This window comes from Cherax quadricarinatus, unplaced genomic scaffold, assembly GCF_038502225.1.
Source record: "Cherax quadricarinatus isolate ZL_2023a unplaced genomic scaffold, ASM3850222v1 Contig41, whole genome shotgun sequence".
NCBI classification, from domain to species: Eukaryota; Metazoa; Arthropoda; class Malacostraca; order Decapoda; family Parastacidae; genus Cherax; species Cherax quadricarinatus.
This window is the reverse complement of record NW_027195067.1, coordinates 158,008-175,951: the sequence shown is the minus strand read 5'-3', so window position 1 is coordinate 175,951 and position 17,944 is coordinate 158,008. Positions and strand designations below refer to the sequence as shown.

General features: G+C 39.7%; 2 protein-coding genes across 3 annotated transcripts in view; both read left to right on the top strand.

The window, feature by feature from the left end:
* The window catches only part of LOC128700417 (arylsulfatase B), a 71,497-nt gene extending 64,138 nt beyond the window's left edge, over nt 1-7,359 (top strand). For both annotated transcript variants that reach the window (XM_053793634.2, XM_070079911.1), the window contains exons 10-12: nt 357-530; nt 2,571-2,779; nt 6,573-7,359. In XM_053793634.2, coding sequence (XP_053649609.2) covers nt 357-530; nt 2,571-2,779; nt 6,573-6,745 — 556 coding nt within the window. In that variant the 3' untranslated portion in view covers nt 6,746-7,359. The remainder of the gene's footprint in view (nt 1-356; nt 531-2,570; nt 2,780-6,572) is intronic.
* LOC138851161 (mucin-21-like) overlaps nt 1-9,273 on the top strand; it is a 187,857-nt gene extending 178,584 nt beyond the window's left edge. The window contains exon 2 of the mRNA XM_070079912.1: nt 8,740-9,273. The gene's annotated coding sequence lies outside the window, so the exon portion shown is untranslated. The remainder of the gene's footprint in view (nt 1-8,739) is intronic.
* The last annotated feature ends 8,671 nt before the right edge of the window (nt 9,274-17,944 follow it).

Sequence of the window (17,944 nt, the reverse complement as noted above, 5' to 3'; positions counted from 1 at the left end):
TGCTGCAGCTCAACATCACATCCAAACTGTCTCATAAAACTGAAAACACTTTTCATTTATATTATTATCTTTACTGATAAACCAGAAACTTAGAAGTAAAAGGACCAGCTCAGTTTTTGTTCATTGAATTTTACAATTATAAATTTTGTTTGTAAGGTTTAAATTATTAAATGATTCGGTACGTCAACCAATGGTTCATACTTACCTATCATTATAAGAGAAGTCTTTTCTTATAAAAAAAATTATATTGAAAAAAATAAATATGCCCTCAAAACGACTTATTATTTTGGATGATATCACAAGATAACATAATGGTGTTTATACTCAGAAAGTGACATAATTGATGTGTTCTTAAGATTGATCCACGTGACGGACTGGTACCAGACCCTGGCGGGCCTAGCAGGGGCCGAGGCTCCTACGGACACGGACGGTGTGGACCAGTGGCCCACCATCACTGGGTCTGTCCCATCACCAAGGACCGACATGATCTACAACATCGATAATACAACCAAATTCTCCGCCGCGGTGAGGTGAGGACGTGTGTAGAAAACTTTAAGATAATCTTTATGGTCCAGTAATGTTTGACTTGAGTTATACACTGACCTCTCATGGTGCTATGCTGGCAACATTAATAATACCTCTCATGGTGCTATGCTGGCAACATTAATAATACCTCTCATGGTGCTATGCAGGCAACATTAATAATACCTCTCATGGAGGTATGCAGGCAACATTAATAATACCTATCATGGTGCTATGCAGGCAACATTAATAATACCTCTCATGGTGCTATGCTGGCAACATTAATAATACCTCTCATGGTGCTATGCTGGCAACATTAATAATACCTCTCATGGTGCTATGCTGGCAACATTAATAATACCTCTCATGGTGCTATGCAGGCAACATTAATAATACCTCTCATGGTGCTATGCTGGCAACATTAATAATACCTCTCATGGTGCTATGCTGGCAACATTAATAATACCTCTCATGGTGCTATGCTGGCAACATTAATAATACCTCTCATGGTGGTATGCAGGCAACATTAATAATACCTCTCATGGTGCTATGCTGGCAACATTAATAATACCTCTAATGGTGCTATGCAGGCAACATTAATAATACCTCTAATGGTGCTATGCAGGCAACATTAATAATACCTCTCATGGTGGTATGCAGGCAACATTAATAATACCTCTCATGGTGCTATGCTGGCAACATTAATAATACCTCTAATGGTGCTATGCAGGCAACATTAATAATACCTCTCATGGTGGTATGCAGGCAACATTAATAATACCTCTCATGGTGCTATGCTGGCAACATTAATAATACCTCTAATGGTGCTATGCAGGCAACATTAATAATACCTCTAATGGTGCTATGCAGGCAACATTAATAATACCTCTCATGGTGGTATGCAGGCAACATTAATAATACCTCTCATGGTGCTATGCAGGCAACATTAATAATACCTCTCATGATGCTATGCAGGCAACATTAATATTTAATTGACTCTGTCAGTTATTATACAGTTAAGGTCAACTAAGAGTATTCGGAAAAACGAGTTTGTCATTTCATTCACAATCTGAAACACTTTAAAAAATATTATTTACGTCTGTTTTGAAAAATAAGCAACCACCCAGGAAAGTCTCTATCTACAATGGGAAGCAAATGAGTGCCAGGATTGCCTTGTATTTATCGCTGTTCGTCATTCCCTCAACAAAAAGCTGTTTAACAGTAAAACTACCCTAAAACGTCTTCTTTGGTGGATGTTTTGGCGTTTGTTGAATGTGTCCTTCTCACTACCTTTAATTTGTACCCATGTACTTCAAAATGTACCACATCTAAAAATGCAACTTTTCACCATTCTTTTTTCGTCCATCCTTTATGATCCGTTGCCCACCGTAATGTTTTTCCTTCATAGCAGCGGTCAATAACTGCTTCTTTATCAGCTTTCTGACAGTTCCGTCAGCTTCATGGAGCCTTCTTCGTCGAACAGTTGAAGAATCAACATTTACGTCAACTTAAGTCAAATCTCTCTGCAGATCTTTGCTGGTTTCCTTGGGATCTTTCACAATATTCCTTACGATAACCTTGTCATCTTCCTAGTTGCATTACTTTTCAGTTATCAGTGTCGTCAGTTCTCTTAAGAATCCACCTAACAGTTGACTTTGCTAGGCTTAAATTTTCGGCAGTCTGTCTGATACCCAATCTGTCTGATACCCAAATCAGCATGTTTTCTAAGAGCTACAATACTTGCGTACTTCCTAGATATAACATCCATCGTGAATTTCAGCAGTAATCATAAACTGAAGGAAAGAATTTGGCGAAACCACATTCACACTTTCGGCACGCTTGCAGGAATAACTTTACAGAACACCAGCTGTTGTAGCACTGGTGAGAGTCGCAAGGTAACACCACAGATGGATGCTTGCCAGAAGTCAGTAGCAAACTCTTCTGAAAAGAACCTAAACTACATTAATTAAGCTGGAGACTAAAACATTAATTTGAACACTACTTTACAAGTGGGTAATTTGTCTGCGTTTTTGTTTGTCGATCTTCAGGATGGGAGAGTTCAAATTGTTGGTGGGTGACCCAGGTTGGGGAGAATGGACGCCGCCCCCGGAGAACGACACCAACATTATTGTACAGGAGTCTAACCATATCAACACTGACAATCATAAGATGCTGGATGATGGGCAGGAGAGGATTCAACACCTGCTGCACCTCCTAAACGCCAACGACACTCAGCTCAGACTCTACGACCTCACAGGTATTTATTAGACGGGAGAAGTGAATACATACTTAGAATGAATGTAGTTTTCCTGGGGATAATTAAAGGCCAAACGAGGTAAAGAATGTTTAAGCAAAGTAACAACAAGAAGTCATTTAGTGGTATACCTAGAATGTACCTGTATGGGGTTTCGGGAATCAACGCCCTGCGGCCCGGTCCGTGACCAGACCTCACGTTGGATCAGGGCCTGAACAACCAGGTTGTTACTGCTTGCCATAAGTAAACCGACGTACAAGCCACAGAGTGGCTCGTGAGGTACTGCGCTTTCTTAAAGACAGCCGGGGATCTATTGGTAATCCCTCCTATGTAGGCTGGGAGGCAGTTGAACAATTTTGGGCCCCTGACACTTATTGTGATGTCTTGTAGCGCACTTGCGGCATCCCTGCTTTCCATTCGGGGAATGTTGCATCTCCTGCCAAGTCTCTTGCTTTCATTGGGAGTGATTTTCGTGTGCTGATTTGGGACTAGCTCCTCTAGAAGCTAGTCCCAAATCATGTATTATTATGTATCTTTCTCGCTTGCATCCTAGGGAGTACAAATCAAGGGACTTCAACCGTTCCCATTAATTTAGGTATTTTACGTGCCATTAAAGTTCTCTATATTCCACAAGCCTGCAATATTCCGGCCTAGAGAGAAAAAGCGATTTGAAGAAAATCTTCATTGGTTTGGCAACCTAGCTTTTAAGGTTCGCATTATCTATCCTATCACTTTCCTGTCAGATGTAGTATACACAGTTTTGATCTTTGAAAGTTAGATCCTCTGACATTATCACTCCCAGGTTCTTCACAATAGTTTCTCGCTCAATTGTGTGGTTGGAATTTATTTCAAATTCTGATACAGTTTTAATTTCCTCTCGTTATCCATAACAGAGTAACTGAAATTTGTCTTCATTGAACTTTATATTGTTTTCTGTAACCCATTTAAAGACCTGGATGATGTCCACTTGGAGATTTGCAGTGTCTTCGGCGGATGACACTGCCATGCAATTCGGGTGTCATCCGTAAAGGAGGACATGGTGCTGAGGCTTACATCTCTCTCTATGTCAGATATGAGGATGAGGAACAGGACGAGAGCAAGTATTGTGCCTTTTGGAACAGAACTTCTCACTGTAGCCGCCTCTGACTTTATTTACTATTACTCTATGTGTTCTGTTTCTTAGGAAGTTATAGAGCTATCTACCAACTTTTCCTGTTATTCCTTTATCATAATTCCATTTGTTGCAGGTTTTTGCAAGGTTTGGACTCTCTGACCGCGGGTTCAATCCCGGCCGGGGGTATGGTTTATTTGCAATCGTGTCATTACGATTTCTTGAGTCATGTTGACGGCAGTAAAGGGACTTGAGCTAGAGTTCGTCACGGCCACGCTAGCTGGAGATTCGTCTGTAAAAACTTGCATTTGTGGTCACAGTGGTGCCTGTGCTAACCTTCCTATGGTGTAGAAATATACCTAGTTGGATGAATCTTATTGTGGCTAGCTGGTCTAGTGGCTAACGTGACGGGCTGGAGTTTTGAGACTCTATGACCGCGGGTTCAATCCCAGCCGGGGTATGGTTTCCAGGACCTTTTCATAGTTGTCCAGAAGTTGCGATAGGAAGGAGCAACCTGCTCTAAACCCATATTGCCCTGGGTTGTGCATCTGGTGGGTATCTAAGTGGATGGCAATCTTGCTTCTTAGAACCCTTTCAAAGATTTTTATGATATGGGACGTTAGTGCTATCGGTCTGTAATTATTTGTATTTGCTTTACAACCACTTTTGTGGAGTGGGACTGTCTTTTGTTTCTAGTGAGTGTGGGATGACTCCTGTGACTCATGAAATCGTTATGACACGACTGTAAACAAATCATACCACGGGTGGGGTTTGAACCCGCGGTTTGAACCCCACCCGTGGTATGGTTTATGACTCCTGTGTCCATGCTCCCTCTCCATAGAATGCTTCAGGCACGTGGAGGGAGTTTCTTGCAGTTCATGATGAAAATGAAGTTCCATGAGTCTGGGCCTGGGGCAGGGTGATGGGCATGTCATTTATTGTTTTTTTTTCAGTTTTGTAATACTAGGATAATATCAAAAACTTTTTAATTAACCAAGTTTTGAGCCTCAGTCAAAAAATTAATTTAGATTGTCGACTCTTAGTCTAGTTCACAGCTCACTACACGTTGAGTCATTCTGAGACTTCAGAATCTCATTTATTTCTTTGCTGTCATCTGTGTAAGTCCCATCTCGTCTAAGCGAAGGTCCAATACTGGATGTTGTTTTTGCTCTGGATTTCGTTTAAGAAAAGAAGTATTTTGGGTTACTTTCAATTTCAATTATGGATTTCAGTTCTTCCTGTGTTTCCAGTGTCCTGTAAAATTCCTTAAGCAAATATCGAACTTAAGTTTGATATTTGCTATTTCTCTGACTAGTGTCTCCCTTCATATTTCAGATATACTGGTCCCTTTCAGCAGCTTTGTAATTCTTCACCTTCGTCTGTATAAGGAACGTCTCTCTCTTTCTAATTTACACATTATTTTGTTTTATATAATGTGCTTTGAGCATTCCTCAAGTGCCACAGATTTAATTCCTCTAGGCAAAGGTTCGGATCCGTGTTGTTTAGGATATCTTCCCAGCTTGTTACATTTAGGACATGGTTGATCTCACCATATGCTTCTATTATAGAAGCTGAATTGGTGCAGGCACCATCATAACTGAGCACCTCATTCTGGTGAAGGGCAATTTTTCCAGGAAATTCAACCTAACTTCTCTCATCCTCGGATCAAACTTAATTACCACCACTTACCCAGCTGCTGATGGAGTCTCATTTGTTTAACGCTTTCAGCTTAGTGTCATATTATACATCGACTTTATCTGGTCTGCATTATTATATGTGATGACGTAAGCAAAATGACACAATGGCGTATTGTATAATGTTTATGTTCTTTATTTTTCCTAATATTATTAGTAATATTTTATCAGTGTTTATAAAATACAATACATGACATCATCTGAAGTTACTGTAGCGGTGTTGTCAGGGTCTGGCGGCTCAGTAACCTTTCCAGTCTTGAAGTGGAGTTAAGCTCGTGACTGACGGTGCTACACATCCATACACTTTCAAAGACAATTATAGCTTTTTTTCTGAAAAGTGAGTAATATTTCCAAGTTCTTCTTCTATCGGTAAAACTTTCTTCGTTATTCATGAAGAGTTTGAAATGATTTCTACAGACATGATTCAGGAATCATGGTTCTACAAATTTTTATCGTGAATTTTATAAACCTTGTCGTTAATGTTTTATTTATTTTAAAATACCCCAAATAAAACACAAAAAAACATAAAAAATTTGGATGCAATATAACAATATATTTTAAAATTCTTGCTGAATGTTTCTTTATTAGTGTTTCTTTGGCAAAATTTTTGCTGATGTATTGCCCGTTCAAAAATCATTATTAATTTTTGATCTCATTTTTTTAGGACACTTCATGAAATTTCTAATATATAATACGACTTACCACCTGCTTGACTTACAATAAAATAAATCATTGAAATTGAACTATTATCAAAAAAATATCCTTAATAATTACGAGAGATAAATGGCGGAACAGACATTTGTAACGAGTTGTCTTAATAAAAAGAAGAATTCCTAATAAAATCCTTATGAAGAATATTCAGTAAAAAGGACGCGCTGTTGTATATTTTATGTATCCATATTTGTAATTTGCAATAAACTTTTGTTATCATATATGGATAACATCATTTAAAACCTACCATAAAGATTTATATTATTGCTGTTGTTTACAGAGGACCCTGAAGAACGTGTCAACCTGGCGGAGATAATGGAGGAACTGGTCATCGATATGTTAGAGTTTCTAGAGCAGCAGATGTCTCGTTATGTTCCCGCTGACTACCAGCCTTGTGACCTCGCCGGTGACCCCATCAACTTTGACAACGTCTGGACCCCAGGATGGTGTTAACCAATGCTGTTAACCAATACTGTTAACCAATACTGTTAACCAGATGACAGCCACAAGATAATGTTTTGCTCAAGCAGAGCTTTTATAAAGTTATCTTCAAGTTAACATGACAAAATTTTCCTGGAGTGAAACGCTGATATAATAATGACTTAAACTGTTTCATGAATGTTTGTCATGTACTTGGCGACTCATTGTGTCTTTTCCCATCACCATCATGGGATGGCGTTAACCTCCATAATGTGTCAACACAGCACCGCATCCCATGACTGATGAAGTCATTATGGTTGTTAATAAACGTTATAAAGATATAACCTGGGATAACACAATAAATTAAACACTATCTTCATTTCTTAACGGAAGAAAGATTCTCCTTATATTTTACAGGTATCAGTTTGACTAATGAAATCGGTAAACAAATACTTACACTAACTATAATGATGGCCAACCTTTATTGATGAAAATATATTAATAATAAAACTTTAGGCCTACCAGAAGAAACATTCTCCAGACCTTGCACACAATTCAACAAAATTTGCTCCTACAAGACAAAACCAAGACAATTTGCATTAATTTCACAAGACAAATTAGTTATTAAAAACTGATGCCGATCACAATTGTTTTATTATAATTAGGGGAAAGCACTAAACCAGTAGGATTTTCATAACGCTTCTGGAATGGGATTTGATCCAAGGGACTGTCATTCCAGTTCCTTGGATGAAGACCTCTTTATCAGCATCAGGGCAAAATTATGCATTACTGTAAAATAATTTGATACCATTTCGAGATTAAATGTGGAAAACATCAGCCAGAGACAGCATGAACAACATCAACGTCCTAAGTAGGATAAACCAGTGCTGAAGTTTACAAGCTGAGCAAGCGAGTTTTCTCCAATTGTTACAGTAAACAATACTGGAAACTCACTGTAGGATACAACCACTGTGTAGAAAACAACTATCTTAGGATTAATACTGTCAGTGAGATCTGGCCTCTGTTGAGTTATGTCTCAGAGGGATCTGGCCTCCGTTGGGTTACAACTGTGTGGGATCTGACTTCCATGGAGATAACACTCACTGGGTCTGGAACTTTTCGTGGGATCGTGAATATATTTGGATCACATCCCTCCAGTGGTTACAACCCTCCAGTGGTTACAACCCTCCAGTGGTCACAACACTTCAGTGGTCACAACACTCCAGTGGTCACAACCCTCCAGTGGCCACAACCCTCCAGTGGTCACAACCCTCCAGTGATCGCAACCCTCCAGTGGTCACTACCCTCCAGTGGTCGCAAAGCTCCAGTTCTCACAACCCTCCAGTGGTCACAACCCTCCAGTGATCGCAAAGCTCCAGTGGTCACAACCCTCCAGTGGTCACAACCCTCCAGTGGTCGCAAAGCTCCAGTGGTCACAACCCTCCAGTGGTCACAAACCTCTAGTGGTCGCAAAGCTCCAGTGGTCACAACCCTCCAGTGGTCACAACCCTCCAGTGGTCACAACCCTCCAGTGATCGCAACCCTCCAGTGGTCACAACCCTCCAGTGGTTGCAAAGCTCCAGTGGTCACAACCGTCCAGTGGTCACAACCCTCCAGTTGTCACAACCCTCCAGTGATCGCAACCCTCCAGTGGTCACAACCCTCCAGTGGTCGCAAAGCTCCAGTGGTCACAACCCTCCAGTGGTCACAACCCTCCAGTGGTCACAACCCTCCAGTGGTCACAACCCTCCAGTGGTCATAACCCTCCAGAGGTCACAACCCTCCAGTGGTCACAACCCTCCAGTGACCACAACCTACACCTTGAGAAACGGTGCAGTGAGGTATGAAGCTTATTTCTGTTTACAATTGTCATTAGTATTCCCGAAAGAGGGATCTTTCAGTGGTTTAATTTTCTTTTACTTTCTTCCAATGGTACGATTTTATTTTGCTTATAACTCGAGAAGACTTTATCTGAGCGCCTGCAAATTTTTAACACCCATGTATGGTATCAAGTGTGAGATTCTTAGATTATTATTATAATCAAGGGGAAGCGCTAAACCCGGAGGATCATACAGCGCCAGGGGGGGGGGGGATGTGGAAGCCATTCAGGCCTAATTCGGGGAACTGGAGCACAGATCCAATTCCCTAAAACAAAAGCCCCTCACCAACATCAAGGAACATTCCTTGAGGGGCAAGATTCTTAGAGCAATTGGTATGTGAAAATTCATTTTGACCAAAGTTGTTGAACCATTCCAAGCAACTTTAAATGCGTCCAGTAACTTAAAAAACTCTCAGCAACATAATTTTAAACTTCAAAGTTGCTTCCTAAATCGGTGATTGGGAAAAAAAAAAATACCAGAAGTATAGTGACAATATTTATCCCCAGGATGACTGGCGTCTGGAACACGTTCGTATAGCATAGTAATGTCAACGATATAAAGTGAGTTGATCAAATGAAAACGATGGCCCACAGATGGCACCAACTTCATCCTGTTCCCTACTTGTATGTTTCATAATAAAAATATTTTAATGTTTCATAACAAAAATGCTTTCAAATGAAGGTAAGAGCTCTTAGCTTGTCAATAAAGTTAGTGATCCTTAATTTGTCATCAGTTTGTCAATAAAGTTATGAACCTTAACTTAACCTTGTTAAACCAAGTGTTATAAAACAGCGGTTTTCTACATTTTGTAAGTAAAATAGAGTGAATTTTTGTTCCTTTAAACCAGGTTTAGTATATTAGGATTTCCTCGTCTGATGTATCTAACAGCCAAGATAACACTACCTCGTCTGATGTATCTAACAGCCAAGATAACACTACCTCGTCTGATGTATCTAACAGCCAAGATAACACTACCTCGTCTGATGTATCTAACAGCCAAGATAACACTACCTCGTCTGATGTATCTAACAGCCAAGATAACACTACCTCGTCTGATGTATCTAACAGCCAAGATAACACTACCTCGTCTGATGTATCTAACAGCCAAGATAACACTACCTCGTCTGATGTATCTAACAGCCAAGATAACACTACCTCGTCTGATGTATCTAACAGCCAAGATAACACTACCTCGTCTGATGTATCTAACAGCCAAGATAACACTACCTCGTCTGATGTATCTAACAGCCAAGATAACACTACCTCGTCTGATGTATCTAACAGCCAAGATAACACTACCTCGTCTGATGTATCTAACAGCCAAGATAACACTACCTCGTCTGATGTATCTAACAGCCAAGATAACACTACCTCGTCTGATGTATCTAACAGCCAAGATAACACTACCTCGTCTGATGTATCTAACAGCCAAGATAACACTACTTCGTCTGATGTATCTAACAGCCAAGATAACACTACCTCGTCTGATGTATCTAACAGCCAAGATAACACTACCTCGTCTGATGTATCTAACAGCCAAGATAACACTACCTCGTCTGATGTATCTAACAGCCAAGATAACACTACCTCGTCTGATGTATCTAACAGCCAAGATAACACTACCTCGTCTGATGTATCTAACAGCCAAGATAACACTACCTCGTCTGATGTATCTAACAGCCAAGATAACACTACCTCGTCTGATGTATCTAACAGCCAAGATAACACTACCTCGTCTGATGTATCTAACAGCCAAGATAACACTACCTCGTCTGATGTATCTAACAGCCAAGATAACACTACCTCGTCTGATGTATCTAACAGCCAAGATAACACTACCTCGTCTGATGTATCTAACAGCCAAGATAACACTACCTCGTCTGATGTATCTAACAGCCAAGATAACACTACTTCGTCTGATGTATCTAACAGCCAAGATAACACTACCTCGTCTGATGTATCTAACAGCCAAGATAACACTACCTCGTCTGATGTATCTAACAGCCAAGATAACACTACCTCGTCTGATGTATCTAACAGCCAAGATAACACTACCTCGTCTGATGTATCTAACAGCCAAGATACCACTACCTCGTCTGATGTATCTAACAGCCAAGATAACACTACCTCGTCTGATGTATCTAACAGCCAAGATAACACTACCTCGTCTGATGTATCTAAGAGCCAAGATAACACTACCTCGTCTGATGTATCTAACAGCCAAGATAACAATACCTCGTCTGATGTATCTAACAGCCAAGATAACACTACCTCGTCTGATGTATCTAACAGCCAAGATAACACTACCTCGTCTGATGTATCTAACAGCCAAGATAACACTACCTCGTCTGATGTATCTAACAGCCAAGATAACACTACCTCGTCTGATGTATCTAACAGCCAAGATAACACTTCCTCGTCTGATGTATCTAAGAGCCAAGATAACACTTCCTCGTCTGATGTATCTAACAGCCAAGATAACACTACCTCGTCTGATGTATCTAACAGCCAAGATAACACTACCTCGTCTGATGTATCTAACAGCCAAGATAACACTACCTCGTCTGATGTATCTAACAGCCAAGATAACACTACCTCGTCTGATGTATCTAACAGCCAAGATAACACTACCTCGTCTGATGTATCTAACAGCCAAGATAACACTACCTCGTCTGATGTATCTAACAGCCAAGATAACACTTCCTCGTCTGATGTATCTATGAGCCAAGATAACACTTCCTCGTCTGATGTATCTAACAGCCAAGATAACACTACCTCGTCTGATGTATCTAACAGCCAAGATAACACTACCTCGTCTGATGTATCTAACAGCAAAGATAACACTACCTCGTCTGATGTATCTAACAGCCAAGATAACACTACCTCGTCTGATGTATCTAACAGCCAAGATAACACTACCTCGTCTGATGTATCTAACAGCCAAGATAACACTACCTCGTCTGATGTATCTAAGAGCCAAGATAACACTTCCTCGTCTGATGTATCTAAGAGCCAAGATAACACTTCCTCGTCTGATGTATCTAACAGCCAAGATAACACTACCTCGTCCGATGTATCTAACAGCCAAGATAACACTACCTCGTCTGATGCATCTAACAGCCAAGATAACACTACCTCGTCTGATGTATCTAACAGCCAAGATAACACTACCTCGTCTGATGTATCTAAGAGCCAAGATAACACTTCCGCGTCTGATGTATCTAAGAGCAAAGATAACACTACCTCGTCTGATGTATATAAGAGCCAAGATAACACTACCTCGTCTGATGTATCTAACAGCCAAGATAACACATTACCTTGTCTGATGTATCTAAAAGCCAAGATAACACATTACCTCGTCTGATGTATCTAAGAGCCAAGATAACACATTACCTCGTCTGATGTATCTAAGAGCCAAGATAACACTACCTCGTCTGATGTATCTAACAGCCAAGATAACACATTACCTTGTCTGATGTATCTAACAGCCAAGATAACACATTACCTCGTCTGATGTATCTAACAGCCAAGATAACACATTACCTTGTCTGATGTATCTAACAGCCAAGATAACACATTACCTCGTCTGATGTATCTAACAGCCAAGATAACACATTACCTTGTCTGATGTATCTAACAGCTAAGATAACACATTACCTCGTCTGATGTATCTAACAGCCAAGATAACACTACCTCGCCTGATGTATCTAACAGCCAAGATAACACATTACCTCGTCTGATGTATCTAACAGCCAAGATAACACATTACCTCGTCTGATGTATCTAAGAGCCAAGATAACACTACCTCGTCTGATGTATCTAACAGCCAAGATAACACATTACCTTGTCTGATGTATCTAACAGCCAAGATAACACATTACCTAAACTGATGTATCTAACAGCCAAGATAACACATTACCTCGTCTGTTGTATCTAACAGCCAAGATAACACATTACCTTGTCTGATGTATCTAACAGCCAAGATAACACATTACCTCGTCTGAAGTATCTAAGAGCCAAGATAACACATTACCTCGTCTGATGTATCTAACAGCCAAGATAACACATTACCTTGTCTAATGTATCTAACAGCCAAGATAACACATTACCTCATCTGATGTATCTAACAGCCAAGATAACACATTACCTCGTCTGAAGTATCTAACAGCCAAGATAACACTACCTCGTCTGATGTATCAAACAGCCAAGATAACACATTAACTCGTATGATGTATCAAACAGCCAATGTAACACATTGCTTCGTCTGATGTATCTAACAGCCAAGATAACACATTACCTTGTCTGATGTATCTAACAGCCAAGATAACACATTACCTCATCTGAAGTATCTAAGAGCCAAGATAACACATTACCTCGTCTGATGTATCTAACAGCCAAGATAACACATTACCTTGTCCGATGTATATAACAGCCAATATAACACTACCTCGTCTGATGTATCTAACAGCCAAGATAACACATTACCTTGTCCGATGTATCTAACAGCCAATATAACACGACCTCGTCTGATGTATCTAACAGCCAAGATAACACATTACCTCGTCTGATGTATCTAACAGCCCAAATAACACATTACCTCATCTGATGTATCTAACAGCAAAGATAACACATTACCTCGTCTGATGTATCTAACAGCCAAGATAACACATTACCTTGTCTGATGAATCTAACAGCAAAGATAACACATTACCTCATCTGATGTATCTAACAGCAAAGATAACACATTACCTCGTCTGATGTATCTAACAGCCAAGATAACACATTACCTTGTCTGATGTATCTAACAGCCAAGATAACACATTACCTTGTCTGATGTATCTAACAGCCAAGATAACACATTAACTCATCTGATGTATCTAACAGCCAAGATAACACATTACCTTGTCTTATGTATCTAACAGCCAAGATAACACATTACCTTGTCTGATGTATCTAACAGCCAAGATAACACATTACCTTGTCTGATGTATCTAACAGCCAAGATAACACATTACCTCATCTGATGTATCTAACAGCCAAGATAACACATTACCTTGACTTATGTATCTAACAGCCAAGATAACACATTACCTTGTCTGATGTATCTAACAGCCAAGATAACACATTACCTTGTCTGATGTATCTAACAGCCAAGATAACACATTACCTTGTCTTATGTATCTAACAACCAAGATAACACATTACCTTGTCTGATGTATCTAACAGCCAAGATAACACATTACCTCGTCTGATGTATCTAACAGCCAAGATAACACATTACCTCATCTGATGTATCTAACAGCAAAGATAACACATTACCTCATCTGATGTATCTAACAGCCAAGATAACACATTACCTCGTCTGATGTATCTAACAGCCAAGATAACACATTACCTCATCTGATGTATCTAACAGCAAAGATAACACATTACCTCATCTGATGTATCTAACAGCCAATATAACACATTACCTCGTCTGAAGTATCTAACAGCCAAGATAACACATTACCTTGTCTGATGTATCTAACAGCCAAGATAATATATTACCTCGTCTGATGTATCTAACAGCCAAGATAACACATTGCCTCGTCTGATGTATCTGACAGCCAAGATAACACATTACCTTGTCTGATGTATCTAACATCCAAGATAACACATTACCTCGTTTGATGTATCTAACAGCCGTTCTCACTAGTAGAGGTAGTCGAAGTTGATTGCAGGTCTGTACCAAGTTACCCTTGTGTTGCAGTGTCTGACAGATTGAACATTAAAATGGTATAAAATACCGACAGATTGTTAGGTAAGACACATATGCAACAGTTAGGTATCTTTATTTCGAAACTTTAAGGGTGATGGACTGATTACATCGTCTTCAAGTCTCTTCTGCTTCTATCAACTTTTCTGTACTCGACTGAAGAAGCCTACTGTGTAGGCGAAACGTTTCGAAATAAAGATACCTAAGTGTTGCATATGTGTCTTACCTAGCAATCTGTCGGTATTTTATACCATTTTAATGTTCACCTCATCTGTTGTATCTAACAGCTAAGATAACACATTACCTCGTTTGATGTATCTAACAGCCAAGATAACACATTACCTCGTCTGATGTATCTAACAGCCAAGAAAACACATTACCTCGTCTGATGTATGTAAGAGCCAAGATAACACATTACCTCGTCTGATGTATCTAACAGCCAAGAAAACACATTACCTCGTCTGATGTATGTAAGAGCCAAGATTACACATTACCTCGTCTGTTGAATCTAACAGCCAAGATAACATATTATCTCGACTGATGTATCTAACAGTCAAGATAACCCTTTACCACGTCTAATGTACCTAACAGCTAAGATAATATATTACCTCGTCTGAAGTATCTAACAGCCAAGATAATATATTACCTCGTCTAATGTACCTAACAGCGAAGATAACACATTACCTCGTTTGATGTATCTAACAGCCAAGATAACACATCACCTCGTCTGATGTATCTAACAGCCAAGATAACATATTACCTCGTCTGATGTTTCTAACAGTTAAGATAACACATTACCTCATCTGATGTATCTAACAGCCAAGATAACATATTACCTCTTCTGATGTATGTAACAGCCAAGACAACACATTACCTCGTCTGATGTTTCTAATAGTTAAGATAACACATTACCTAGTTCAATGTATCTAACAGCCAAGATAACATATTACCTCGTCTGATGTTTCTAACAGTTAAGATAACACATTACCTAGTTAAATGTATCTAACAGCCAAGATAACACATTACCTCATCTGTTGTATCTAACAGCCAAGATAACACTTTACCTCGTTTGATGTATCTAACTGCCAAGATAACATATTATCTCGTTTGAGGTATCTAACAGCCAAGATAACATATTACCTCGTCTGATGTATCTAACAGTCAAGATAACACATTGCCTCCTCTGATGTATCTAGCAGCCAAGATATAATGTTACCCCGTCTAATATATCTAACAGCCAAGATAACACTACCTCGTCTGATGTATCTAACAGCAAAGATAACTCATTACCACGTCCGATGTATGTAAAAGCCAAGATAACACATTACCTCGTCTGAAGTATCTAACAGACAAGATAACACATTACCACTCTGATGAATCAAACAGCAAAGATAACAGATTACCTCGTTTGATGTATCTAACTGTTAAGATAACACTTTAGCACGTCTGATGTATCTAATAGCCAATATAACACATTACCTCGTCTAATATATCTAACAGCCAAGATAACACATTACCTCGTCTGATGTATCTAACACCCAAGATAACACATTACCTCGACTGATGTATCTAACAGCCAAGATAACACATTACCTCGTCTGATGTATCTAAATGTCAAGATAACACATTACCTCGTCTGATGTATCTAACAGACAAGATAACATATTATCTCGTCTGATGTATCTAACAGCCAAGATAACACATTACCTCGTCTGATGTATGTAACAGCCAAGATAACACATTACCTCGTCTAATGTATCTAACAACTAAGATAACACATTTCCTCTTCTGAAGCATCTAACAGACAAGATAACATATAAGCTCGTCTGATGTATCTAGCAGCCAAGATAACATATTACCTCGTCTTATGCATCTAACAGCCAAGATAACACATTACCTCGTCTGATGTATCTAACAGCCAAGATAACACATTACCTCTTCTGATGTATCTAACAGAGTGAACAGGCAAAAGGGGGGGGGGGTTGGCCTGTACATTGCAGAGTCACTTGTTTGCACAGAACTGCTTAATGCCTCAAATGACGTAGTGGAAGTTTTAGCAGTAAAGGTCGAGAACCAAAACCTAGTCATTGTGGTAGTCTACAAGCCTCCGGATGCAACATCCCAGCAATTCCAGGAACAGCTGTTAAAAATTGACCACTGTCTGTAAAATCTTCCAGCTCCTGCACCCAACATCTTGCTCCTGGGGGATTTCAACTTAAGGCACCTAAAATGGAGGAATATAGCAAATAATATTGTTGCAGTAATAACACCAGGAGGCAGCTCTGATGAAAACTCACACTCACACGAGCTTTTAAATCTCTGCACAAAATTCAATTTAAACCAGCAAATAATAGAGCCTACTAGACTGGAGAATACACTAGACCTCATATTCACTAACAATGATGATCTGATAAGAAATGTCACCATATCAAAAACAATATACTCAGATCACAACATAATTGAGGTTCAGACATGTATGCGAGGAGCCCCAGACCGACAAAATGAGACTAGTCACGAGGGAGCATTCACCAAATCCAACTTCAATAACAAAAACATAAAGTGGGACAAAGTAAACCAAGTCCTAACCGATATAAGCTGGGAAGATATACTAAGCAACACAGACCCAAACTTATGCCTAGAACAGATTAACTCGGTGGCACTCGATGTATGCACAAGGCTTATTCCTCTAAGAAAAAGGAGGAGTAGATGTAAAATAGAAAGAGACAGGCGCTCCCTTTACAGGCGACGGAAAAGAATAACAGAGCGGCTAAAAGAGGTCAATATATCTGAAATGCGCAGGGAGACACTGGTCAGAGAAATAGCAAGCATCGAACTTAAGCTAAAAGAATCCTTTAGGAGTCAGGAATCGCGGGAAGAACTAAAAGCTATAAATGAAATCGAAAGAAACCCAAAGTATTTCTTCTCCTATGCCAAATCAAAATCGAGAACAACGCCCAGTATTGGGCTCCTACTTAAACAAGATGGGTCCTACACAGATGACAGCAAGGAAATGAGTGAGCTACTCAAGTCCCAATATGACTCAGTTTTTAGCAAGCCGCTAACCAGACTGAGAGTCGAAGATCAAAATGAATTTTTTATGAGAGAGCCACAAAATTTGATTAACACAAGCCTATCCGATGTTATCCTGACGCCAAATGACTTCGAACAGGCGATAAATGACATGCCCATGCACTCTGCCCCAGGGCCAGACTCATGGAACTCTGTGTTCATCAAGAACTGCAAGAAGCCCCTATCACGAGCCTTTTCCATCCTATGGAGAGGGAGCATGGACACGGGGGTCGTCCCACAGTTACTAAAAACAACAGACATAGCCCCACTCCACAAAGGGGGCAGTAAAGCAACAGCAAAGAACTACAGACCAATAGCACTAACATCCCATATCATAAAAATCTTTGAAAGGGTCCTAAGAAGCAAGATCACCACCCATCTAGAAACCCATCAGTTACACAACCCAGGGCAACATGGGTTTAGAACAGGTCGCTCCTGTCTGTCTCAACTACTGGATCACTACGACAAGGTCCTAAATGCACTAGAAGACAAAAAGAATGCAGATGTAATATATACAGACTTTGCAAA